Raw genomic sequence first — 26,575 nt, forward strand, 5'->3', positions numbered from 1 at the left:
ATGCGGCTGCTTCCCACTAGCTATCTACCTTACGTTTGGTAGTGTATATATGTCCATGCCGCTCTTTCACTTTGTCACAGCTTACCCTTCCCCCTCCCCATATCCTCAAGTCCATTCTCTAGTAGGTCTGTGTCTTTATTCCTGTCTTACCCCTAGGTTCTTCATGACATTTTTTTTTTCTTAAATTCCATATATATGTGTTAGCATACAGTATTTGTCTTTCTCTTTCTGACTTACTTCACTCTGTATGACAGACTCTAGGTCTATCCACCTCATTACAAATAGCTCAATTTCATTTCTTTTTATGGCTGAGTAATATTCCATTGTATATATGTGCCACATCTTCTTTATCCATTCATCCGATGATGGACACTTAGGTTGTTTCCATCTCCGGGCTATTGTAAATAGGGCTGCTATGAACATTTTGGTACATGTCTCTTTTTGAATTATGGTTTTCTCAGGGTATATGCCCAGTAGTGGGATTGCTGGGTCATATGGTAGTTCTATTTGTAGTTTTTTAAGGAACCTCCATACCGTTCTCCATAGCGGCTGTACCAATTCACATTCCCACCAGCAGTGCAAGAGTGTTCTCTTTTTTCCACACCCTCTCCAGCATTTATTGTTTCTAGATTTTTTGATGATGGCCATTCTGACTGGTGTGAGATGATATCTCATTGTAGTTTTTTTTTTTTTTTTTTTTTTTTTTTTTTTTTTGTGGTACGCGGGCCTCTCACTGTTGTGGCCTCTCCCGTTGCGAAGCACAGGCTCTGGATGCGCAGGCTCAGCGGCCATGGCTCACGGGCCTAGCTGCTCCGCGGCATGTGGGATCTTCCCGGACCAGGGCACGAACCCGTGTCCCCTGCATCGGCAGGCGGACTCTCAACCACTGCGCCACCAGAGAAGCCCTCATTGTAGTTTTGATTTGCATTTCTCTAATGAGTAAAGATGTTGAGCATCCTTTCATGTGTTTGTTGGCAGTCTGTATATCTTCTGTGGAGAAATGTCTATTTAGGTCTTCTGCCCATTTTTGGATTGGGTTGTTTGTTTTTTTGTTATTGAGCTGCATGAGCTGCTTATAAATTTTGGAGATTAATCCTTTGTCAGTTGCTTCATTTGCAAATATTTTCTCCCATTCTGAGGGTTGTCTTTTGGTCTTGTTTATGGTTTCCTTTGCTGTGCAAAAGCTTTTAAGTTTCATTAGGTCCCATGTGTTTATTTTTGTCTTTATTTCCATTTCTCTAGGAGGTGGGTCAAAAAGGATCTTGCTGTGATTTATGTCATAGAGTGTTCTGCCTATGTTTTCCTCTAAGAGTTTGATAGTGTCTGGCCTTACATTTAGGTCTTTAATCCATTTTGAGCTTATTTTTGTGTATGGTGTTAGGGAGTGATCTAATCTCATACTTTTACATGTCCCTATCCAGTTTTCCCAGCACCGCTTATTGAAGAGACTGTCCTTTCTCCACTGTACATTCCTGCCTCCTTTATCAAAGATAAGGTGACCATATGTCCGTGGGTTTAACTCTGGGCTTTCTATCCTGTTCCATTGATCTATCTTTCTGTTTTTGTGCCAGTACCATACTGTCTTGATTACTGTAGCTTTGTAGTATAGTCTGAAGTCAGGGAGCCTGATTCCTCCAGCTCCATTTTTCGTTCTCAAGATTGCTTTGGCTATTCGGGGTCTTTTGTGTTTCCATACAAATTGTGAAATTTTTTGTTCTAGTTCTGTGAAAAATGCCAGTGGTAGTTTGATAGGGATTGCATTGAACCTGTAGATTGCTTTGGGTAGTAGAGTCATTTTCACAATGTTGATTCTTCCAATCCAAGAACATGGTACATCTCTCCATCTATTTGTATCATCTTTAATTTCTTTCATCAGTGTCTTATAATTTTCTGCATACAGGTCTTTTGTCTCCTTAGGTAGGTTTATTCCTAGATATTTTATTCTTTTTGTTGCAATGGTAAATGGGAGTGTTTCCTTGATTTCACTTTCAGATTTTTCATCATCAGCATATAGGAATGCCAGAGATTTCTGTGCATTAATTTTGTATCCTGCAACTTTACCAAATTCATTGATTAACTCTAGTAGTTTTCTGGTAGCATCTTTAGGATTCTCTATGTATAGTATCATGTCATCTGCAAACAGTGACAGCTTTACTTCTTCTTTTCCAATTTGGATTCCTTTTATTTCCTTTTCTTCTCTGATTGCTGTGGCTAAAACTTCCAAAACTATGTTGAATAAGAGTGGTGAAAGTGGGCAACCTTGTCTAGTTCCTGATCTTAGTGGAAATGGTTTCAGTTTTTCACCATTGAGGACGATGCTGGCTGTGGGTTTGTCATATATGGCCTTTATTATGTTGAGGAAAGTTCCCTCTATGCCTACTTTCTGCAGGGTTTTTATCATAAATGGGTGTTGAATTTTGTCAAAAGCTTTCTCTGCATCTATTGAGATGATCATATGGTTTTTCTCCTTCAATTTGTTAATATGGTGTATCACGTTGATTGATTTGCGTATATTAAAGAATCCTTGCATTCCTGGAATAAACCCCACTTGATCATGGTGTATGATCCTTTTAATGTGCTGTTGGATTCTGTTTGCTAGTAGTTTGTTGAGGATTTTTGCATCTATGTTCATCAGTGATATTGGCCTGTGGTTTTCTTTCTTTGTGACATCCTTGCCTGGTTTTGGTATCAAGGTGATGGTGGCCTCGTAGAATGAGTTTGGGAGTGTTCCTCCCTCTGCTATATTTTGGAAGAGTTTCAGAAGGATAGGTGTTAGCTCTTCTCTAAATGCTTGATAGAATTCGCCTGTGAAGCCATCTGGTCCTGGGCTTTTGTTTGTTGGAAGATTTTTTATCACAGTTTCAATTTCAGTGCTTGTGATTGGTCTGTTCATATTTTCTATTTCTTCCTGATTCAGTCTTGGCAGGTTGTGCATTTCTAAGAATTTGTCCATTTCTTCCAGGTTGTCCATTTTATTGGCATAGAGTTGCTTATAGTAATCTCTCATGATCTTTTGTATTTCTGTAGTGTCAGTTGTTACTTCTCCTTTTTCATTTCTAATTCTATTGATTTGAGTCTTCTCCCTTTTTTTCTTGATGAGTCTGGCTAATGGTTTATCAATTTTGTTTATCTTCTCAAAGAACCAGCTTTTAGTTTTATTGATCTTTGCTATCGTTTCCTTCATTTCTTTTTCATTTATTTCTGAACTGATTTTTATGATTTCTTTCCTTCTGCTAACTTTGGGATGTTTTTGTTCTTCTTTCTCTAATTGCTTTAGGTGCAAGGTTAGGTTGTTTATTCGAGATGTTTCCTGTTTCTTAAGGTGGGATTGTATTGCTATAAACTTCCCTCTTAGAACTGCTTTTGCTGCATCCCATAGGTTTTGGGTCGTCGTGTCTCCATTGTCATTTGTTTCTAGGTATTTTTTAATTTCCTCTTTGATTTCTTCAGTGATCACTTCGTTATTAAGTAGTGTATTGTTTAGCCTCCATGTGTTTGTATTTTTTACAGCTCTTTTCCTGTAATTGATATCTAGTCTCATAGCATTGTGGTCGGAAAAGATACTTGATACAATTTCAATTTTCTTAAATTTACCAAGGCTTGATTTGTGACCCAAGATATGATCTATCCTGGAGAATGTTCCATGAGCACTTGAGAAAAATGTGTATTCTGTTGTTTTTGGATGGAATGTCCTATAAATATCAATTAAGTCCATCTTGTTTAATGTATCATTTAAAGCTTGTGTTTCCTTATTTATTTTCATTTTGGATGATCTGTCCATTGGTGAAAGTGGGGTGTTAAAGTCCCCTACTATGATTGTGTTACTGTCGATTTCTCCTTTTATGGCTGTTAGTATTTGCCTTATGTATTGAGGTGCTCCTATGTTGGGTGCATAAATATTTACAATTGTTATATCTTCTTCTTGGATCGATCCCTTGATCATTATGTAGTGTCCTTCTTTGTCTCTTCTAGTAGTCCTTATTTTAAAGTCTATTTTGTCTGATATGAGAATTGCTACTCCAGCTTTCTTTTGATTTCCATTTGCATGGAATATCTTTTTCCATCCCCTTACTTTCAGTCTGTATGTGTCTCTAGGTCTGAAGTGGGTCTCTTGTAGACAGCATATAGATGGGTCTTGTTTTTGTATCCATTCAGCCACTCTGTGTCTTTTGGTGGGAGCATTTAGTCCATTTACATTTAAGGTAATTATCGATATGTATGTTCCTATTCCCATTTTCTTAATTGTTTTGGGTTCATTATTGTAGGTCTTTTACTTCTGTTGTGTTTCTTGCCTAGAGAAGTTCCTTTAGCATTTGTTGTAAAGCTGGTTTGGTGATGCTGAACTCTCTCAGCTTTTGCTTGTCTGTAAACGTTTTAATTTCTCCATCAAATCTGAATGAGATCCTTGCTTGGTAGAGTAATCTTGGTTGCAGGTTTTTCTCCTTCATCACTTTAAGTATGTCCTGCCACTCCCTCCTGGCTTGTAGAGTTTCTGCTGAGAGATCAGCTGTTATCCTGATGGGGATTCCCTTGTGTGTTATTTGTTGTTTTTGCCTTGCTGCTTTTAATATGATTTCTTTGTGTTTAATTTTTGACAGTTTGATTAATATGTGTCTTGGCGTATTTCTCCTTGGATTTATTCTGTATGGGACTCTCTGTGCCTCCTGGACTTGATTAACTATTTCCTTTCCCATATTAGGGAAGTTTTCAACTATAATCTCTTCAAATATTTTCTCAGTCCCTTTCTTTTTCTCTTCTTCTTCTGGAACCCCTATAATTCGAATGTTGGTGCGTTTAATGTTGTCCCAGAGGTCTCTGAGACTGTCCTCTGTTCTTTTCATTCTTTTTTCTTTATTTTGCTCTGCAGCAGTTATTTCCACTATTTTATCTTCCACCTCACTTATCCGTTCTTCTGCCTCAGTTATTCTGCTATTGATCCCATCTAGAGTATTTTTTAATTCATTTATTGTGTTTTTAATCGATGCTTGATTCATCTTTAGTTCTTCTAGGTCCTTGTTAACTGTTTCTTGCATTTTGTCTATTCTATTTCCAAGATTTTGGATCTGGGAAATAGAATCTTGGATCATCTTTACCATCATTATTCTGAATTCTTTTTCAGGTAGAGTGCCTATTACCTCTTCAGTTGTTAGGTTTGGTGGGTTTTTATCTTGCTCCTTCTCCTGCTGTGTGTTTTTCTGTCTTCTCATTTTGCTTATGTTACTGTGTTTGGGGTCTCCTTTTTGCAGGCTGCAGGTTCGTAGTTCCTGTTGTTTTTGGTGTCTGTCCCCAGTGGCTAAGGTTGGTTTAGTGGGTTGTGTAGGCTTCCTGGTGGAGGGGACTAGTGCCTGTGTTCTGGTGGATGAGGCTGGATCTTGTCTTTCTGGTGGGCAGGTCCACGTCTGGTGGTGTGTTTTGGGGTGTCTGTGGACTTTTTATGATTTTAGGCCACCTCTCTGCTAATGGGTGGCGTTGTGTTCCTGTCTTGCTAGTTGTTTGGCTCAGGGTGTCCAGCACTGTAGCCTGCTGGTCGTTGAGTGAAGCTGGGTGCTGGTGTTGAGATGGAGATCTCTGGAAGATTTTCGCCGTTTGATATTATGTGGAGCTGGGAGGTCTCTTGTGGACCAGTGTCCTGAAGTTGGCTCTCCCACCTCAGAGGCACAGCACTGACTCCGGGCTCCTCAATTTGGGATGATGTGTTGTCTATTCATGTATTCCACAGATGCAGGGTACATCAAGTTGATTGTGGAGCTTTAATCCGCTGCTTCTGAGGCTGCTGGGAGAGGTTTCCCTTTCTCTTCTTTGTTCTCACAGCTCCTGGGTCTCAGCTTTGGATTTGGCCCCGCCTCTGCGTGTAGGTCGCCGGAGCGCGTCTGTTCTTCGCTCAGATAGGACAGGGTTAAAGGAGCAGCCTCTTCGGGGACTCTGGCTCACTCAGGCCGGGAGGGAGGGAGGGGCACGGAGTGCGTGGCGAGCCTGCAGTGGCAGAGGTCGGCGTGACGTTGCACCAGCCCGAGGCGCGCCGTGCGTTCTCCCAGGGAAGCGGCCCCTGGATCCCGGGACCCCGGCAGTGGCGGGCTGCACAGGCTCCCGGAAGGGCGGTGTGGGCAGTGACCTGCGCTCGCACACAGGCTTCTTGGCGGCGGCAGCAGCAGCCCCAGCGTCCCACGCCTGTCACTGGGCTCCGCGCTTTCAGTCGCGACTCGCACCCGTCCGTGGAGCCCCTTTAAGCAGCGCTCTTAATCCCCTCTCCTCGCGCACCAGGAAACCAAGAGGGAAGAAAAAGTCTCTTGCCTCTTCGGCAGCTCCAGAGTTTTCCCGGACTCCCTCCCGGCTAGCTGTGGCACATTAGCCCCCTTCAGGCTGAGTTCTCGCCGCCAGCCCCAGTCCTCTCCCTGCGCTCTGACCGAAGCCCGAGCCTCAGCTTCCAGCGCTGCGCGCCCCGGCGGGCAAGCAGACAAGCCTCTCGGGCTGGTGAGTGCCGCTCGGCACCGATCCTCTGTGTGCGGATCTCTCCGCTTTGCCCTACCCAGGTATGTGGGGAGTTTCTTGCCTTTTGGGAGGTCTGGGGTCTTCTGCCAGCGTTCAGTAGGTGTTCTGTAGGAGTTGTTCCACGTGTAGCTGTATTTCTGTTGTATCCGTGGGGAGGAAGGTGATCTCCGCGTCTTACTCTTCCGCCATCTTACCCGGAAGTCTCCCGAGAATATACAGTTTTTTCAGTGGAACAGGACATTTAACTTGGACACAGACTCAAGTATAAATATGTATATAGCAAATGGTAAATGTGGTATTTTAAGTGAGTAGATAAAGAATGAAAAGCGTTGAAATAGGTGGTTATTTGGAAAAAAATCAGTTGGACTTCTACTTGGATGCTATTGGGTCCTTTATAAATCTACCCAGAGCTCAGAGGGCCACCAATATTTTTGCTTATTGGTGTCGGGTGTATTAGCTTTTCTTTTGGATATATTTATTCTCCAAGTAAAAAGCTAAATATGGCATGTAACTTCCCTTGTTTTCCAATTAAAGCTCCATCTATTTCTCTGATGACATTAGACTATGTATTTTTAAATATATGAACTTCCTTGTCTAGAATGTTGCATATGTACCATTCATCTTTTGATTTTAGCATTTAATTATTTTAGCATTTAATTATCATCTACTTCTGACTATAATTTCTTACATACTTTCTTCTTATATTACCCTAGGCTCTGAGCACCTATTTGTTCACTTTCAAAATTGAAAGTAACTTTATCAGAGAAGCTGGAAGTCTCCAGCCTTTGCTCATCCACAGCCAAATTCTGAAGAGTTTAATTGTTTCAAAGAGCAAATTTATCTAACAACAGAAATTTTTTGTGCCATGATACAGCTTAGAATTACATGTTTGTAATACGTTCAATATGAAGCCACATAAACCTCAAAAAATTTCAAACAAAAATCACTTGGCTTAAGTCTCACTAAATTTATGATATTAGTAAAGCAACTAAGCACTTTGTGACTCAGTTTCCACTTTTTTGAAATAAGTATATTTTCATTTGCCTAACGTTTCTCACTAGGATGTTACAAAAAATAAATGAAATAATGTGTATTAAAGGATGTTGAAAACTCTAAGGCACTATATAAATGTTAGCTGGCACTTATTGTTAATTCTCATTCCCTTTTTGGTCAAAGCTACTCTAGCCTTAAACTAACAGGAAAGAAGACACATTGGACTTTGGTAACTTGGCTCAGGGAAGTAAGTCAGTGGTCAGGTAGTTTGACAGGGCTGTGGCAATAGAAAAAAACTAATGATACGGTTGCCAAGTGGGTGCCAATCCAAGTTCTGAGCCTGCTTTGACTTCACTGTGAGCTTCTGTCCCTTACCTTCTTAACTACCACCTTGTTGATGTTCTTTGCCTGAACTAATACCCACCCCATGGTCTGTACCCTACCCATAATCTCACCTTTAAATTACCCCCAAAGTCATACTCACATGAACTGGGTCAGGTGATCTCAGTTCTGCCCCCTCCTTCCCCAGACAGAGATGGCAAGTTCCTCTGCCCAGGATTCTCACTCTATAAGTCAGCAAATACTTCAGAATCCTTCAGGAGACCTGGGTCTCCTAGCAGATGCTGTCCTCCATGACTTAATGAAGCAGACTTTCCAAGGACCTGGGATTCCCCTTTGCCAGGCTGAGCAAAAGTCTGGCCAAGTTTGAAAGAAATCCTAAGGCTTAGGCCTGACAGAGGGTTTCTCTGCTATAGAGCCAAATTTGCAACCTCAAGATATTTCTCTCCTATTTTCCATGCCCTGAATCTCTGTCTCCCATTCCCTAAACACATTACACTAAAGATCTTCTTAAAGAGCAAATGGGATGTCAAATAAGCTTTTTGGAAAATGTTTTCCTATGCTTGCTCTGAAGTCTAAGAATATATTTTTCATTTTATTTTTAATGAATACTTGAAAGGATTGTAATGAAACTATAGTGAAGAATGAAAGTGCCTGACTTCTATAAGCCTAAGAGGGTGTTTCTTCCATGAGCTTAAGAGGGTTTCACTATTCCATACACGGTAGTATTTCAGCACCTATACTCTGCCTGGAATAAGGGAAATTTATAATGATAAATCCTATATAAAAATAGTAATTAATGATGTTTTCCCCAGATAAGAATTCTGAGACCTATTGCTATTTCTTCTTTATAATAAGACTTCTCATAAATGAAATGATTATAATTTTTAACTAGTGAAAGAATTATGGAGCCCTGGGAGGCCCAGATGCTAAATGTAAGGAAATAAGGATAGAGGAGAGATAGAAAGTTTGAAATGAAGACATCTACAGATGTCAGGGAGACAAACAAATTGGATCCCAAAGGCAGATGTAAGAAGCAAGGGAGAGACAGATGCTCAGCAATGCTAGGACTCAAGTCTATTTTTTCTTAAAATCATTGACGATGTATTGGAGGATGTGCTTATTTGAAAAATAACTTTTAGGAGAAAACTAAATAGTATAAATATGCACTTTATATATAGATGTAGCTTCACTCAGCAATGTGACCATCACACCCTAAATAATTATTTTAAGAACACCATTCTTCATTTTAGATTATTATAATCTCCTTTTAAGCCTTACTAATAAGCCTTAAGGATATCCCATTTATATTTTAGCTTAAACAACAGAATTCTACATGTGCTTTGAGATTACAAGCACATCACATTGGTATAAGTTACTTATCACCCCACTATAGAAAGAAGAAAAACAAATTGACAAATCCAATTTGCGTGTGTGTGTGTGTGTGTGTGTGTGTGTGTGTGTGTGTGTAATTCAAATTCAGGAAGTTCTGGTTTTAGCTACATTCAAGGCTTTCAAGACCATTTGAAACTTGACCTGTGGTGCTTGTTCTAAAAAAATAAGCAAAGTAAAATAATCCAGGTAACTCTTTAAGGATGTATTGAAGGGCTGGGGTTAAAGGAGGAGGAGGAAGAAGGGAAAATAATGTTAACAGATTATATCTGTCCTGAGTTACCTCCTGGAATTTAAGTTAAGTAGATGGAACCCATTTTGTCCATTCTCTCACGCAGCAGGCAAATGTATTGCCAGTGAAGATAGACCACAAATGGCTTGTATTTTATTTTTCTTAAAAACTTAGAACAGTCAGCCCTTCCTACTGAGACAGGACTTTTCATCTGGGTAAAAATATATAAGGACTCTCAAAAGAGAGTCTCAGTCAGAAGGGTTCTTTGTGCTAGACAGTATGGAGAAAATGTCAGTTTAACAGTGGCTTGAAAAATGTCAAAACTCCTGTGTTTCACTCATTTTGAGATATCATGCAAGTAACCTTTCTAATTTTATTTTTGACTATTTCTGATTTTCTTTCTTTTTTTTTTAAATCAAGGAGCTTATCCTTGATTAAGTAGAAATTTGAAAGCTTCCTAAATGAACTTAGGAACTATTTTTCTTTTAGGAGCAAAATTATTTAGCCTTTGGAGCTGTATGAATATCTACTTCACCAATTATTTAGCCAATCAATACATTTTTATTGAGTTCATTTTAATTACAGGTTCATTTCAATTGCTAGACTCTGGGTATTCAAAAAAGACACTGCCTTTCTCCCTCCTTATAGACAGCAAATAAACAAAAAAAAATATATAGTTACTCATGCTAATAATTGCCAGCAAGGAAATGAGTTACTCTAAAAAGACAGTCTTATCTAAGACTCTCTTAGATAAGATGGTCAGAGAAGACCTTTATGAGAACATTGTACTTAAGATAAGATCTAAACAAAGAGAAGCCAGCCATATCAAGCAGAGGTTTTAAAAATTACCATTTCTGGAGATAAGGTCCCAAGGGATAAAATTTTATACAGTTTCCAAATGTTCCTGAAGAGGTCAAGATAAAATGTATTTAGATTTCATTTTCCTGTTTTCTTTTTCTGAGATTTGTTGTTTGGATATAGGAGATCCTAGACTGATATTCCATTTTTTCATCTACTATTTTGCTTTACTTTTTGGCAGACTTTTTAAACTTTATTTTCCAAAATTCTGTTAAGTCTTTATTTCTGCTCTCTTGTTTAAATTTCCAAAAGCACTTTCTTATTTTCTGGTTGCCCACTGTTTGTCATACTATTCTTGCTTCATGGATGCTATATCTTCTCTTATCTCTTGAAAGAGGCTGAGGACATTACCTTGAAGTTTTCATCTTCCTGCATAGAATGCTGTCTTAGTCCCTCCCTCCCTCTTTCTTTTTCAGTTTGTTTTGGACTCTTTCTTTCCTGTAAGAAGTTTGATGACACTTGGCTGACTGCATATTTAGGGAAGGGATAAAAACAAGCTGATTATACAATGGAAGGAGAGATCAGGCCAAGCTCCATTACTGGAGGATTCGTAGGACTTTTCTCTTGTATTGGTTAGACTTCTCAGAGACAACCTCTTCTTTCTGTCAGGAGGATATATGTCTGGTTGCCACACTCGGAGTTAAGTTATGGAAAAGAGCTGGATGTCTTTTCATGCAGTATATAAACTTTTATTTAATCCCTCAGCTATCACTGACACCACCTCAGGGTTCTCCTTTACCTTTTCAGAGAACAAGAGTATGTTTTCTACCTGGATTGATAAAGACGCAGTTGCTTATCTGGGTAGAGAAGAACAGGGGATGGGGGAATCTAACTACTTCCTACTCAAATTTCGAATAGGTCACCTTGTTTTAGCCCTACTATTCCCCTTGTTTCCCAGTGGCTACTAGTGACACCAATTCCTCAGCCTTTCTACAACTCAAGTTGGTGGTTTTCTCCTTTTGCTCAGTCCAGATCAAGCAGTCAAATATCTCAGGTCTTTTATCAACTATTGGTTGCCCATTTGCTTTTCAGTTTCCAAATTTTGCTGCTATAAATTTCCCCATTAAAAATCTAATTTCAGTCTTTTTCATGGAGCTTCAAGAGCAAGCTGAACTACTTGTATGTATTAATCTGTGGTGTCTTTATCCAGAAATTCTGTATATTCCTTAATTTTTTAAATTTCTTGTTATGCACTCTATATGCTAAAATGTCTTTTTTGAATTACTGATAGTGGAAATCTTAATTCTCATCTCTCTTGACCTCTTCATAGAAGTCAACACTATTGTCCACCTCCTACTTTATGAAACTCTCTTCTTCAACTCTGGACACTATACTCTCCTGTCTTTCCTCCTACCTTTCTTCCCATTCCATCTCAGACACTCTTGCTAGCTCTTTCCCCTCTACTCACCATTAAAGCTGAAGTTCCTTAAAGCTCAGTGTTAGGTTCCCTCCTCTTTTTACTTTATAGTCTCTCTTCAGATGACATATCACTCAAGTTCTTTGCCTAACCACAAACAGTTCACATATTATATATCTCCAGTCTAGACTTCATTTCTCAGGTCTAGATCTATGTATCCAATGGCTTATTTGACTTTCCTTAGATGTCTCAAATGTAGTTTAGATCCAATATGTCTAAAAAATAACTTATGATCTTATCTCATTAAACTTGGTCCTCTTTTAGCATTCTCTGTCTAGATAGTGCCACTGTCCAGGAGCACAAGCTGAAAACTAAGATTTATTCTTGAGAATTCCTTCCCTCCCAGTCTGCATATTCAATCCTTCTCCAAATTCTATTGACGGGATCTCAAATATATATACAATTCACTTATGTTTCTCCATTTGTTCTGCCAGTACTGCCAAACTACCAACACCTCTCATCTGGATTAGTGAGCTAGCCTCCTACTCATCTTCTTAATTCTATTCTACCACAATCTCCACCCTAATCCCAAGCTAATTCTTACACAGTCTTTTCAAAAGACTACATGAGTTTTCATACCTCTTTTTAAAATGACTAATTTATTTGCATTAAGGATACAAGTCTAAATCTTTAGGTTTAGCAGCAACATTGTGAAATATGCGACCCCTCCCTACAACACCAGTTTTACCTCACACATTGCCACTCTTGGATTTTCTCTATTTTAGCCTTATTGGCCATCTTCAATTCCTAGAATGTCCTGTGTCCCTCCTGACAGAGGGCATTTGTACCTGGTGTTACTTGTATCTGGTTCTCCTTGACCTAGTTATAACTATTTCTTTTAATTCAAATTGCTCAGATGTCATCTCCTCCAGCATGAATAAGGTATTCTATCTTGTAATTCTCTCTGTTGTGCTATGTTGTAATCACTTATTTACACACTTATCTCCCCATCAGAATAAGAGCCATTTGAACAGCTCTTTGTATCCTTAGCATGAAGCACAGTATCTGGCATCTGGTAAGTGTTTTGTAATTGCATTGTGAATGAATAAAATAGCTCATTTATATCAAAAAATAACTTATCAGTGATAAAAACAAATCTATACTTCTATGATACATTAGGAACTAGTTATGATTTTCAAAAGAAAGATAATTTTGAAGAGATTTTATAGACAATAATCAAATTTCCTTACTCTTTTTGTTTTTCCCATTGCCTTCAGGATGGAAAGATTTAAATCTTCAAGTGCTGTTAGTACATTCTCATACTCGCCCAAATGCTGAGAAAAATATTCTGAAAAGTAAAAATATTGAAATAAATACATGTTTGCCTTTAGGTAATGATAAAACAAAATATCAGATGAAGATTTACACAATAAATGAATAAAACTGACAAATTTTCAAATGAGACTAACTAAAGAGTCAATATACTTTCATTAAAAAAGAAAAAAAAAACCTGGAGGGTTACGATTATTCTTTTTATCTTACAAAAATAGGGAAAAAATGAAGCTGGATTTACATACACAACTGATTCAATAAAAAGTTGTTCCGAGAGACCTTCAAGATGGCAGAGAAGTAAGACATGGAGACCACCTTCCTCCGCACAAATACATCAAAAATACATCTACATGTGGAACAACTCTTACAGAACACCTACTGAACACCGGCAGAAGACTTCAGACTTCCCAAAACACAAGAAACTACCCATGTACCTGGGTAGGGCAAAAGAAAAAAGAGAAAATAGAGACAAAAGAATAGGGATGGGACCTACACCTCTGGGAGGGAGCTGTGAAGGAGGAAAAGTTTCCACACACTAGGAAGCCCCTTCATGGGCAGAGTTAGGGGTGGTGGGGGAGAAGCTTTGGAGCCACGGAGAAGAGCACAGCAATAGGGGTGCAGAGGGCAAAATGGAGAGATTCCCGCACAGAAGACCAGTGCCGACCAGCATTCACCAGCCTGAGAAACTTGTCTGCTCACCTGTCGGGGCGGGTGGGGTCTGGGAGCTGAGGCTCCGGCTTTGGAGGTCAGATCCCAGGGAGAGGACTGGGATTGGCTGTGTGAACCCAGCCTGAAGGGGGCTAGTGCACCACAGCTAGCCGGGATGGATTCCAGGAAGAAGTCTGAAACTGCCTAAGAAGGAAGAGACCATTGTTTCAGGATGCGTGAGGAGAGGGGATTCAGAGCACTGCCTAAATGAACTCCAGAGACGGGTGTGAGCTGCTGCTATCAGTGCAGACCTCAGAGATGGATATGAAACGCTAAAGCTTCTGCTGCAGCCACCAAGAAGCCTGGGTGGAAGCACAGGTCACTAACCACACCTTCCCTCCCAGGAGCCTGTGCAGCCTGCCACTGCCAGGGTCCCATGATCCAGGAACAATTTCTCTGGGAGAACACATGGCGTGCCTCAGGCTGTTGCAACATCACGTCGGCCTCTGCCACCGCAGGTTCGCCCCACAGTCCATACCCCTCCTTCCCACCCCAGCTTGAGTGAGCCAGAGCCCCTTAATCAGCTACTCCTTTAACCCCACCCTCTCTGAGTGAAGAACAGATGCCCTCAGGTGACCTCCACACAGAGAAGGGGCCAAATCCAAAGCTGAACACCAGGAGCTGTTCGAACAAAGAACAGAAAGGGAAATCTCTCCCAGCAGCCTCAGGAGCAGTGGATGAAATCTCCACAGTCAATTCGATGTGCCCTGCATCTCTGGAATACCTGAATAGACAACGAGTCATCCCAAAATTGAGGCAGTGGACTTTGGGAGCAACTGTAGACTTGGGGTTTTCTTTTTGTCTCTCAATTTTTTCTGGTTTTATGTTTATCTTAGTTTGGTATCTAGACTTTATTATCATTGGTAGATTTGTTTGTTAATTAGGTTGCACTCTTCCTTTTTTTAAGATATATATATTATATATATTATATATATATATATATATTTTTTTTTTTTTCTTTTTCCTCTTTCTCTTTTTAAAATTTTTTTTTTTGTGGTATGAGGGCCTCTCATTGCCATGGCCTCTCCCATTGTGGAGCACAGGCTCTGGACACATAGGCTCAGTGGTCATGGCTCACGGGCCCAGCCGCTCCGTGGCATGTGGGATCTTCCTGGACTGGGGCATGAACCCATGTCCCATGCATTGGCAGGTGGACTCTTAACCACTACACCACCAGGGAAGCAATCCTCTTTCTCTTTTTGAGTGTGTATGTGTTTGCTTCTTTGTGTGATTTTGTCTGAATAGCTTTGATTTTACCATTTGTCCTAGGGTTCTGTCTGTCCTTTTATTTTTATTTTTTAGTATAGATTTTAACACTTGTTCTCATTGGTGGATTTGTTTTTTGGTTTGGTTTCTCTCTTCTTTCTTTGTTTCTTTCCTTTTTTTATTACTTTTTCATTTTTAAATTTTTAATATTTTAATATTTTTTATTTTTTAATAACTTTCTTTCTTTCTTTCTCTCTTTCTTCCTTTCTCTCTTCTGAGCTGTGGGGCTGACAGGGTCTTGGTGCCCCACCAGGGTGTCAAGCCTGTGCCTCTGAGGTGAGAGAGTTGAGTTCAGGATACTGGTCCACCAGAGACCTCCTGGCTCCACATAATATCAAATGGCAAAAGCTCTCCAAGATATCTCCATCTCAATGCTAAGACCCAGCTCCACCCAATGACCAGCAAACTAGAGTGCTCGACACCCTATGCCACACAACTAGCAAGACAGGAACACAACCTCAGACATTAGCAGAGAGGCTGCCTAAAATTATAAAAAAGTCACAGACAAACCAAAACACATCACCAGACGTGGTCCTGCCAACCAGAAAGACAAGACCCAGCCTCAGCCACCAGAACAAAGGCACCAGTCCCCTCCACCAGGAAGCCTACAGAACCCAATGAACCAATCTTAGAAACTGGGGGCAGACACCAAAAACAATAGGAACCACAAACCTGCACCCTATGAAAAGGAGAACCCAAACATAGTAGGTTAAGCAAAATGAAAAGACAGAGAAACATACAGCAGATGAGGAGCAAGGTAAAAACCCACCACACCAAACAAATGAAGAGGAAATAAGCAGTCTACCTGAAAAAGAATTCAGAGTACTGATAGTAAAGGTGGTCCAAAATCTTGGAAGTAGAATGGAGAAAATATGAGAAACATTTTACAAGGACCTAGAAGAACTAAAGAGCAAACAAACAATGATGAAAAGCACAATAAATGAAATTAAAAATTCTCTAAAATAAATCAATAGCAGAATAACTGAGGCAGAAGAACGTATAAGTGACCTGGAAGATAAAATAGTGGAAATAAATACCTCAGAGCAAAATAAAGAAAAAAGAAAAGATGTGAGGACAGTCTCACAGAACTCTGGAACAATATTAAATGCAACAACATTCAAATTATAGGGCTTCCAGAGGAAAAAGAGAGAAACTAAGGGAATGACAAAATATTTGAAGAGATTATAGTTGAAAACTTCCATAATATGGGAAAGGAAATAGTCAACCAAGTCCAGGAAGTGCAGAGTGTCCCACATAGGATAAATCCAAGGAGAAACATGCTAACACATGCATTAATCAAACTAACAAAAATTAAATACAAAAAAAAAAACTATTAAAAGAGCAAGGGAAAAACAACAAATAACACACAAGGGAATCCCCATAAGGTAAACAGCTGATCTTTCAGTAAAAACTCTGTAAGCAAGAAAGGAGTGGCAGGACATATTTAAAGTGATGAAAGGGAAAAAACTACAACCAAGATTACTCTACCCAGCAAGGATCTCATTCAGGTTCGATGGAGAAATTAAAACCTTTACAGACAAGCAAAAGCTAAGAGAATTCAGCACCACAAAACCAGATTTACAACAAATGCTAAAGGAACTTCTTGAGGCAGGAAACACAAGAGAAGGAAAAGACTGACAATAACAAACCCAAAACGATTAAGAAAATGGTAATAGGAACATATATCGATAACTACCTTAAATGTAAATGGATTAAATGCTCCAACTGAAAGACATAGACTGGGTGAATGGATACAAAAACAAGATCCATATGTACGTTGTCTACAAGAGACCTATTTCAGATCTAGGGACACATACAGACTGAAAGTGAGGAGATGGAAAAAGATATTCCATGCAAATGGAAATCAAAACAAAGCTGGAATAGTAATTTTCATATCAGTCAAAATAGACTTTAAAATAGAGACTATTACAAGAGACAAAGAAGGACACTACATAATGATCAAGGGATCAATCCAAGAAGAAGATAAAACAAGTGTAAATATTTATGCACCTAACATAGGTGTGCCTTAATACATAAGGCAAATGCTAACAGCCATAACAGGGGAAATTGACAGTAACACAACTGTATTATGGGACTTTAACACCCAACTTTCACCAATGGACAGATCATCCAAACTGAAAATAAATAAGGAAACACAAGCTTTAAATGATACATTAAACAAGATGGACTTAATTGATATTTATAGGACATTCCATCCAAAAACAACAGAATACACATTTTTCTCAAGTGCTCATGGAACATTCTCCAGGAAAGATCATATCTTGGGTCAGAAATCAAGCCTTGGTAAATTTAAGAAATTTATAATCATATCAAGTATCTTTTCCAAACACAAAGATATAAGACTAGATGCCAATTACAGAATATAATCTGCAAAAATTACAAACACATGGAGGATAAAAAATACACTACTAAATAACTGAGATCACTGAAGAAATCAAAGAGGAAATCATAAAATAACTAGAAACAAGTGACAATGAAAACACGATGACCCAAAACCTACGGGATGCAGCAAAAGCAGTTCTAAGAGAGAAGATTATAGCTATACAATCCTAACACAAGAAACAAGAAACATCTCAAATAAAAAAACATAATCTTGGGCTTCTCTGGTGGTACAGTGGTTGAGAGTCCGCCTACCGATGCAGGGGACACAGGTTCTTTCCCAGGTCTGGGAAGATCCCACATCCACGGAGCAGCTGAGCCTGTGAGCCATGGCCACTGAGCCTGCACACCAGAAGCCTGTGCTACACAATGGGAGAGGCCACAACAGTGAGAGGCCCACATACCACAAAAAAAAAAACAAGAAAAAAACATAACCTTACACCTATAGCAATTAGAGAAAAGGAACAAAATTACCCTAAATTTAGCAGAAGGAAAGAAATCATTATGATCAGATCAGAAATAAATGAGAAAGAAATGAAGGAAATGACAACAAAGATCAATAAAACTAAAAGCTGGTTCTTTAAGAAGATAAACAAAATTGATAAACCATTAGCCAGACTCATCAAGAAAAAAAGGGAGAAGACAAATCAACACAATTAGAAATGAAAAAGGAGAAGTAACAACTGACACTGCAGAAATACAAAGGATCATGAGAGATTACTACAAGCAACTATATGGAAATAAAATGGACAACATGGAAGAAATAGACAAATTCTTAGAAAAGCACAACCTTCCAAAACTGTACCAGGAAGAAATAGAAAATATAAACAGACCAATCACAAGCAATGAAATTGAGACTGTGATGCAAAATCTGGCAAGAAACAAAAGCCCAAGACCAGATGGCTTCAGAGGCGAATTCTATCAAACATTTACAGGAGAGCTAACACCTATCCTTCTCAAACTCTTCCAAAATATAGTAGAGTTAGGAATACTCCCAAACTCATTCTACAAGGCCACCACCACCCTGATACCAAAGCCAGAAAAAGATGTCACAAAGAAAGAAAACTGCGTGCCAATATCACTGATGAACATAGATGCAAAAATCCTCAACAAAATACTAGCAAATAGGATCCAACAACACATTAAATGGATCATACACCATGATCAAGTGGGGTTTATCCCAGGAATGCAAGGATTCTTCAGTATATGCAAATTAATCAATGTGATACACCATATTAACAAAATGAAGTAGAAAAACCATATGAGCATCTCAATAGAAGTAGAGAAAGCTTTTGACAAAATTCAACACTCATTTATATAAAAATCCCTCCAGAAAGTACGCATAGAGGGAACTTATGGCAACATAATAAAGACCATGTATGATGAACCTACTGCCAACATCGTTCTCAATGGTGAGAAACTGAAACCATTTCCTCTAAGATCAGAAACAAAGAAGGTTGTCCAGACTCACCACTATTATTCAACATAGTTTTGGAAGTTTTAGCCACAGCAATCAGAGAAGAAAAAGAAATAAAAGGAATCCAAACTGGAAAAGAATAATAAAGGGGTCACTGTTTGCAGATGACATAATATACATAGAGAATCCTAAAGATGCTACCAGAAAACTACTAGAGCTAATCAATGAACTTGGTAAAGTACAAGGATACAAAATTAATGCACAGAAATCTCTTTCATTCTTATACCCTAATGATAAAAAATCTGAAAGAGAGATTAAGGAAACACTCTCATTTATTATTGCAACAAAAAGAATAATATACATAGGAATAAACTTACTTAAGGAGACAAAAGACCTGTATGCAGAAAACTATAAGAAACTGATGAAAGAAATTATAGATGATACAAACAGATGGAGAGATATACCATGTACTTGGATTGGAAGAATCAACATTGTGAAAATGACTATACTACCCAAAGCAATCTACAGATTCAATGCAATCCCTACCAAACTATCAATGGCATTTTTAACAGAACTAGAACAAAAAAATTCACAATTTGTATGGAAACACAAAAGACCCTGAATAGCCAAAGCAATCTTCAGCAAGGAGCTGGAGGAATCACACGTCAGGCCTCAGATTATAATACAAGGCTACAGTAATCAATACAGTATGGTACTGGCACAAAAACAGAAATATAGATCAATAGAACAGCATAGAAAGACCTGAGGTTAAGCCATGCACATATGGTCACCTTATATTTGATAAAGGAGGAAAAAATACACAATGGAGAAGAGATAGCCTCTTCAATAAATGGTGCTGGAACACCTGACAGCTACATGTAAAAAAATGAATTTAGAACACTCCCTAACACCATACAGAAAAATAAACTCAAAATAGATTAAAGACCTAAGCATAAGGCCAGACACTATAAAATTCTTAGTGGAAAACATAGGTAGAACACTCTTGCTGTGACATAAATCACTGCAAGATCCTTTTTGACCCACTTCCTAGAGAAAGAGAAATAAAAAGAAAAATAAACAAATGGGACCTAATGAAACTTAGAAGCTTTTGCACAGCAAAGGAAACCATAAACAAGATGAAAGGACAACCCTCAGAATGGGAAAAATATTTACAAATGAAGCAACGGATAAAGGATTAATCTCCAAAATTTATAAGCAGTTCTTGCAGCTCAATATCAAGAAACAAAAAACCCAATCCAAAAATGGTCAGAAGACATAAATAGATATTTCTCCAGAGAAGACATACAGATGGTCAACAAACAGATGAAAGGATGCTCGCCATCACTAATCATTAGAGAAATGCAAATCAAAACTACAATGAAGTATCACCTCACACCAGTCTGAATGGCCATCATCAAAAAATCTACAAACAATAAAGGCTGGAAAGGGTGTGGAGAAGAGGGAACCCTCTTGCACTGTTTGTGTATCAATGTAAATTGATACATTCACTATGGAGAACAGTATGGAGGTTCCTTCAAAAACTAAAAATAGAACTACCATATGACCCAGCAATCCCACTACTGGGCATATACCCTGAGAATGCCATAATTGAAAAAGAGTCATGTACCACAATGTTCATTGCAGCACTATTTACAATAGCCAGGGTATGGAAGCAACCTAAGTATCCATTGACAGATGAATGGATAAAGAAGATGTGGCACATATATACAGTGGAATATTACTCAGCAATAAAAGAAAGGAAATTGAGTTATTTGAAGGGAGGTGGGTGCACCTAGAGTCTGTCATACAGAGTTAAGTAAGTCAGCAAGAGTAAAACAAATACTGTATGCTAACACCTATATATGGAATCTTAGAAAACAACAAAAATATTTCTGAAAAACCTAGAGGCAGTACAGGAATAGAGATGCAGACTTAGGGAATGGACTTGAGAACACGGGGAGGGGGAAGAGTAAGCTGGGATGAAGTGAAAGAGTAGAATTGACATATATACACTACCAAATGTAAAATAGATAGCTAGTGGGAAGCAGCTGCATAGCATAGGGATATCCGCATAGTGCTTTGTGACCACCTAGAGGGGTGGGATAAGGAGGATGGGAGGGAGATGCAAGAGAGAGGAGATATGGGGTTATATGTGTATGTAAAGTTGATTCACTTTGCTATAAAGCAGAAAGTAACACACCATTGTAAAGCAATTATACTCCAGTAAGGATGCTAGCAAAAAAAAAAAAAAAAAAAAAAAGCTGTTCCCAAAAGCATATCATTATAAACTTATTTAGGACAGTAATTGTTGAAAAATTAAGTGAAATGTTATTGCTTCTTCTGGGAGACATTTTAGAAAGGTATGCTCTCTTCAAATGTAAGAATTTAAACACAAAGGCAGTCTCCTATGGAAACTTCCATGTAATCGTTCCTGTCATTATCTAATTATTTTTAAATAATTTAGACAGAGGAAAAGGCATGGTTAACACATTTTTCAGTTGGTTAGAATAAATATTACATTGGATGTTACAATTAAAATTAAAGGTATGGAGTAGATATTGATCCCAAGGTAGTAAGTTGAAATATAATAGACATAAATGCAAAACCTTATATTTGTTTATAGAAATCAATATTTTTCTGAAATGCTTACTGGTTAATGGCATGGTTATTTTAAAAAGAAGGAAAGCCATCTTTCAAAATAAATATTTCAGGGAGGAGGATCAAGATGGCAGAATATGAGGACATGGAGCTCACCTGCCTCCATAAACACATCAAAAATACACCTACATATGGAAAAATTCTCATTAAAAAAACTAATTGGAAACTGGCAGAAGAACTCTTATACAACACAGGATTCAAGAAATAGTCCCGGGCTTCCCTGGTGGCGCAGTGGTTGGGAGTCCACCTGCCGATGCAGGGGACACGGGTTTGTGCCCCGGTCCGGGAAGATCCCACATGCCGTGGAGCGGCTAGGCCCGTGAGCCATGACCGCTGAGCCTGTGCCTCCGGAGCCTGTGCTCTGCAACGGGAGAGGCCACAACAGTGGGAGGCCTGTGTACCGCAAAAAAAAAAAAAAAAAAAAAAAAAAAAAAAAAAAAAAGAAATAGTCCCCTGCAACTGGGTAGGATGGGAAAAATATCATCTGGTTGGGACCTGTGCACCTGGGAAGGATTTAAGAGGAAAAGAAAGACTGCATAGGGAGACTCTTGCCCTGGGGAGTCAGGGAATCAAGGCACAGACTGGGTGTCCCCGTCCTGGGTCCAATGTGGAGGAGATAAGCACATCTCAACTTCCTTTGGCTGCTGGGAGAACCATTGGGACAAATAGAAAGGCTGGAGAAGCCTTGGCTCCACTCACAAAGAGGGTGTGTGTGCTGGCTTGCCAATATACAGGTCAGAGAGAATTCTGCCCTAGCAGCTGATGCCTCACCACACTCCCCAATCTGAGTTAGGAGAATATCCCAGCCCACTCACTCCATGCCACAGCCTTGGTACAGGCTCTGAGCTTGGTATAGGACCTGGCTCCTAGGGCAGCCACGTCCTGAGAAAATACCTGATCTAGCAACACAGAGATTGCCTGGCTACCTGAGGTGTGGTCCAGGTGGGACAGCAGCAGCCAGCATTACCACTTACCCAGAGTGCCCCAGAAGCAGTCCAGACCTCTACCAGCAGCTCAGCCACTTCAATTCCTCTAATCACAATGCCCCTACCCCAAGTCCTAGCCTAGTGAATTCTCTTGTCATATGCAATCTTAACCACAAATTTGCATTAGATCTGAGATAACCACAGAAGGGGAAAAGATGTGATTTTAACATGTTGATGAGGGGAGCTTCAGATGCACACACAGGCAGCATACCAGACCACTATAAGCACATGAGTCCTACTTACTTCAGCACTCCACTTCTTTGAGGCAAAGGCTTCAGTACAGGGAGAAGGAAAAACACACACTTAAAGGGAAGAGAGCCAGCTCCAGCCTGACCCTCAAGGCTTCTACTCCAGCAACTTGGGAGCAAACCCCATCCCTGACAGGGCAGAGACAGCCAAGGAGCAGAGAGGAAGTCCTGCCTCACACTCTGCACAGGCTTTAGATACTCCAACACCAAACACACCCTCTCTAAAGGGGATAGCAGCCAGCACACCGAGGAAATATGTGGCTGGCATCCATATCAAAACCAGCCCTTACACAAAAGACAGTGGACACAAAGAGTTTACACAGGGATGCTCCCACATAAAAACACTCCTTCAACACCACAATATTTTTTTTTTTTTTTTTTTTTTTTTTGCGGTACACGGGCCTCTCACTGTTGTGGCCTCTTCCACTGCATAGGCTCCGGACACGCAGGCTCAGCGGCATGGCTCACGGGCCTAGCTGCTCCGTGGCATGTGGGATCTTCCCAGACCGGGGCACGAACCCGTGTCCCCTGCATCAGCAGGCAGACTCTCAACCACTGTGCCACCAGGGAAGCCCAACACCACAATTTTTAAACCTGCTGTTTAAAAATAAATAAATTAAATTAAATTTAAAAGAAAAAAAATGAGTAAACTCAGACCATTTTAACAAGGAACTGTAAACTATAAAGAAGACCCAATTGAAAATACACAATTCAATTTCTGAGGTTAAAAAAAAAAAAAAAAAAACCACTCTAGAAGTAATGCATAGCCAACTAAATGACATAGAAGAATACATAAGTGATCTGGAAGATGAAATAATGGAATTCACCCAATCAGAACAGCAGACAGAAAGACAAATGAAAAAGAAAAAATAAAAGCAATATATGAAACCTATGAAGTAATATAAAATGTGCCAATATACACATAATAGGGGTCCCAGAAGGAGAAGAGAGAGAAAAAGGGATAAAAAATGTATCTGAAGAAATTATGGCTGAAAACTTCCCAAAACTAAAGAAGGAACAGATATCTAGGTACAGGAAGCACAGAGGGTCCTAAAAAAGATGAACACAAAGATCACACCAAGGCATATAATTAGAATGGCAAAAGTTACAGAGAGAATTCTAAAGGCAGCAAGAGAAAAACAAAGAGTCAGTTACAAGGGAACCCTGATAAGGCTATCAGCTGATTTCTCTGTAGAAATTTTGCAGGTCAGAAGAGAGTGACATTCAAAGTCCTGAAAGGGAAAAACCTGCAACCTAGGCTACTCTACCTAGCAAGATCATCATTTAGAATAGAAGGAGAAATAAAGAATTTCTCAGACAAGCAAAAACTTAAAAAATTCATCAATATTAAATATACCATAAAAGAAATTTTGGAGGGTCTTCTCTAAATGGAAAAGAAGGAAGAATCTATAGGAAGGGGAAAATTCCAATAGGAAAGGCAAATTTTTAGTAAGGATTGAAGATCACTTAGATAAGCTAGTAGGTATATTGAAAAGCAAACAAAATGTGTTTAGAATGTGTTTGAACCAAATGATTATCAGTTTAAAGCAAGTAGGTATAATTATGGGGAACTCATGGTAACCTACAATAGGCACACAAAAACCAAAAAGAAAAGACCTCAAGAATATGACAAAAGAAAGTCATTAAACCACAATGAGAAATTCAAAAAGAAGAAATGAACAAAGAAGAGCTGCAAAAACAACTGGAGAAAAGGAATAAAATGGCAGTAAGTACATACCTATCAACAATTACTTTAAATGTCAATGGACTAAATGATCCAGTCAAAAGACACAGGGTGGTTGATTGAATAAAAAAAAACAAGACCCTCCATTATGCTGCCAACAAAAGACTCACTTCAGGGAGAAAGACACACAGAGACTTGAAGTGAGAGGATGGAAAAAGATATGGAAATGACAAGAAAGTGGGGATAGCAATACTTATATCAGACAAAATAGACTTTAAAACAAAGGCTATAACAAAAGACAAAGAAAGGCATTATATAATGATAAATCAATCAATGTGATAGACCACATTAACAAAAGGAAAAACAAAAACCACATGATCATCTCAATAGATACAGAAAACGCATCTGACAAAATTCAACATCATTCATGATGATTTATGTACCTCATCAAAGTAGGTACAGAGGGAATTATGTCTCAACATAATAAAGGTCATTTATGACAAACCCACAACTAACATAATACTCAATGCTGAAACCTTGAAAGCCTTCCCACTAAATTTAGGAAAAAGACAAAGATGTCCACTCGCACTGCTTCTATTTACCATAGTATTGCAAGTCCTAGCTATAGCAATCAAACAGGAAAAAGAAATAAAAGGAATTCAGATTGGAAGGAAAGAGGTAAAACTGTCACTATTTGCAGATGACATTGTACCCTATCTAAAGAACCATAAAGTCTCCACACAAAAACTATTAGAACTAATAAATGAATTCAGCAAGGTAGCAGGACACAAAATTAATATACAGAAATCTATTCTGTTTCTATACACTAATAATGAACTAACAGAAAGATAAAGTTAAAAAAATTCCATTTATAATCACATCAAAAAAAAAAAAACCACTAGGAATACTCAACCAAGGAGGTGAAATACCTATACTCTGAAAACTATAAAAAGTTGTGAAGGAAATTGAAGATAATTCAAAGAAATGGAAAGATACCCCATGCTTTTAGATTAGAAGAATTAATATTGTTAAAATGGTCATACGACCCAAAACAATCTAGAGATTTAATGCAATCCCTATCAAAATAACCAGGACATTTTTCACAGAACTGCAACAAATAACCCTAAAATTTATATGGAACCACAAAACACCCAAAGACAAAGCAATCCTGAGAAAAAATACCAAAGCTGAAGATATAACTGTCCCAGACTTCAGACTATACTACAAAGCTATAGTAATCAAAATGGTGTCATTTTGGTTCAGAAACAGAGACATAGATCAATGTAACAGAGTAGAGAGTGCAGAAATAAACTCACAGGTGGTCAATTAATTTATGACAAAGGAGGCAAGAATATACAATGAAGGAAAAACAGTCTCTTCAATAAGTGGTCCTGGGAAAACTGGACAACTACATGTAAAACAATGAAATTAGTACATTTCTTCACACTACATACAAAAATAAACTCAAAATGGTTTAAAGACCTAAATGTAAGACATGCAACCATAAAATTGCTAGAAGAGAGCATAGGCAAAACATTCTTTGATATAGATCATAACAATATTTTCCTGGTACAGTTTCCTAAGTCAAAAGAAATAAAAGCAAAAATAGACTAATGGGACTTAATTAAACTGAAAAGCTTTTTCATAGCAAAGAAAACCAGAACAAAACATAAAGACAACTTATGGAATGGGAGAAAATATTTTCAAATGATGCAACAGACAAGGGGTTCATATCCAAAGTATACAAACAGCTCATGAAGCTCATATCAAAAAAACAAACAAGCCAATCAAAAAATGAGCAGAATATCTAAACAGATATTTCTCCAAAGAAGACACACAGATGGTTAAAAACATATAAAAAGATGCTCAACATCACTAATTATTAGAAAAATGCAAATCAAAACCCCAATGAGGTATCACCTCACACCTGTCAGAATGGTTATCATCAATAAGTCTTCAAATAACAAATGTTAGAGAGGATGTGGGGAAAAGAGAACCATCATACACTGCAGGTGGGAATGTGAACTGGTGTAGCCACTATAGAAAACAGTATGGATGTTCCTTAAAAAACTAAAAATAGAACACCATATGATCCAGTAATTACACTCCTGGATATACATCCAGAAAAAACAAAAACACTATTTCAAAGAGATGCATGAATCACAATATTCATGGCAGCACTGTCTCCAATAACTAATTCATGGAAGCAACCCAAA

At 38.6% G+C, this 26,575-nt stretch overlaps 1 protein-coding gene across 1 annotated transcript in view; it reads right to left on the reverse strand.

Moving 5' to 3' along the window:
- Window positions 1–26,575, reverse strand: part of NECAB1 (N-terminal EF-hand calcium binding protein 1) — a 250,392-nt gene that overhangs the window by 108,805 nt on the left and 115,012 nt on the right. Inside the window, exon 5 of the mRNA XM_082601744.1 lies at window positions 12,911–13,008. Within this exon, the coding sequence (XP_082457870.1) occupies window positions 12,911–13,008 (98 nt within the window). The remainder of the gene's footprint in view (window positions 1–12,910; window positions 13,009–26,575) is intronic.

Source organism: Mesoplodon mirus, assembly GCF_964341445.2.
Source record: "Mesoplodon mirus genome assembly, chromosome: 16".
In the NCBI taxonomy this organism is placed as follows: domain Eukaryota; kingdom Metazoa; phylum Chordata; class Mammalia; order Artiodactyla; family Ziphiidae; genus Mesoplodon; species Mesoplodon mirus.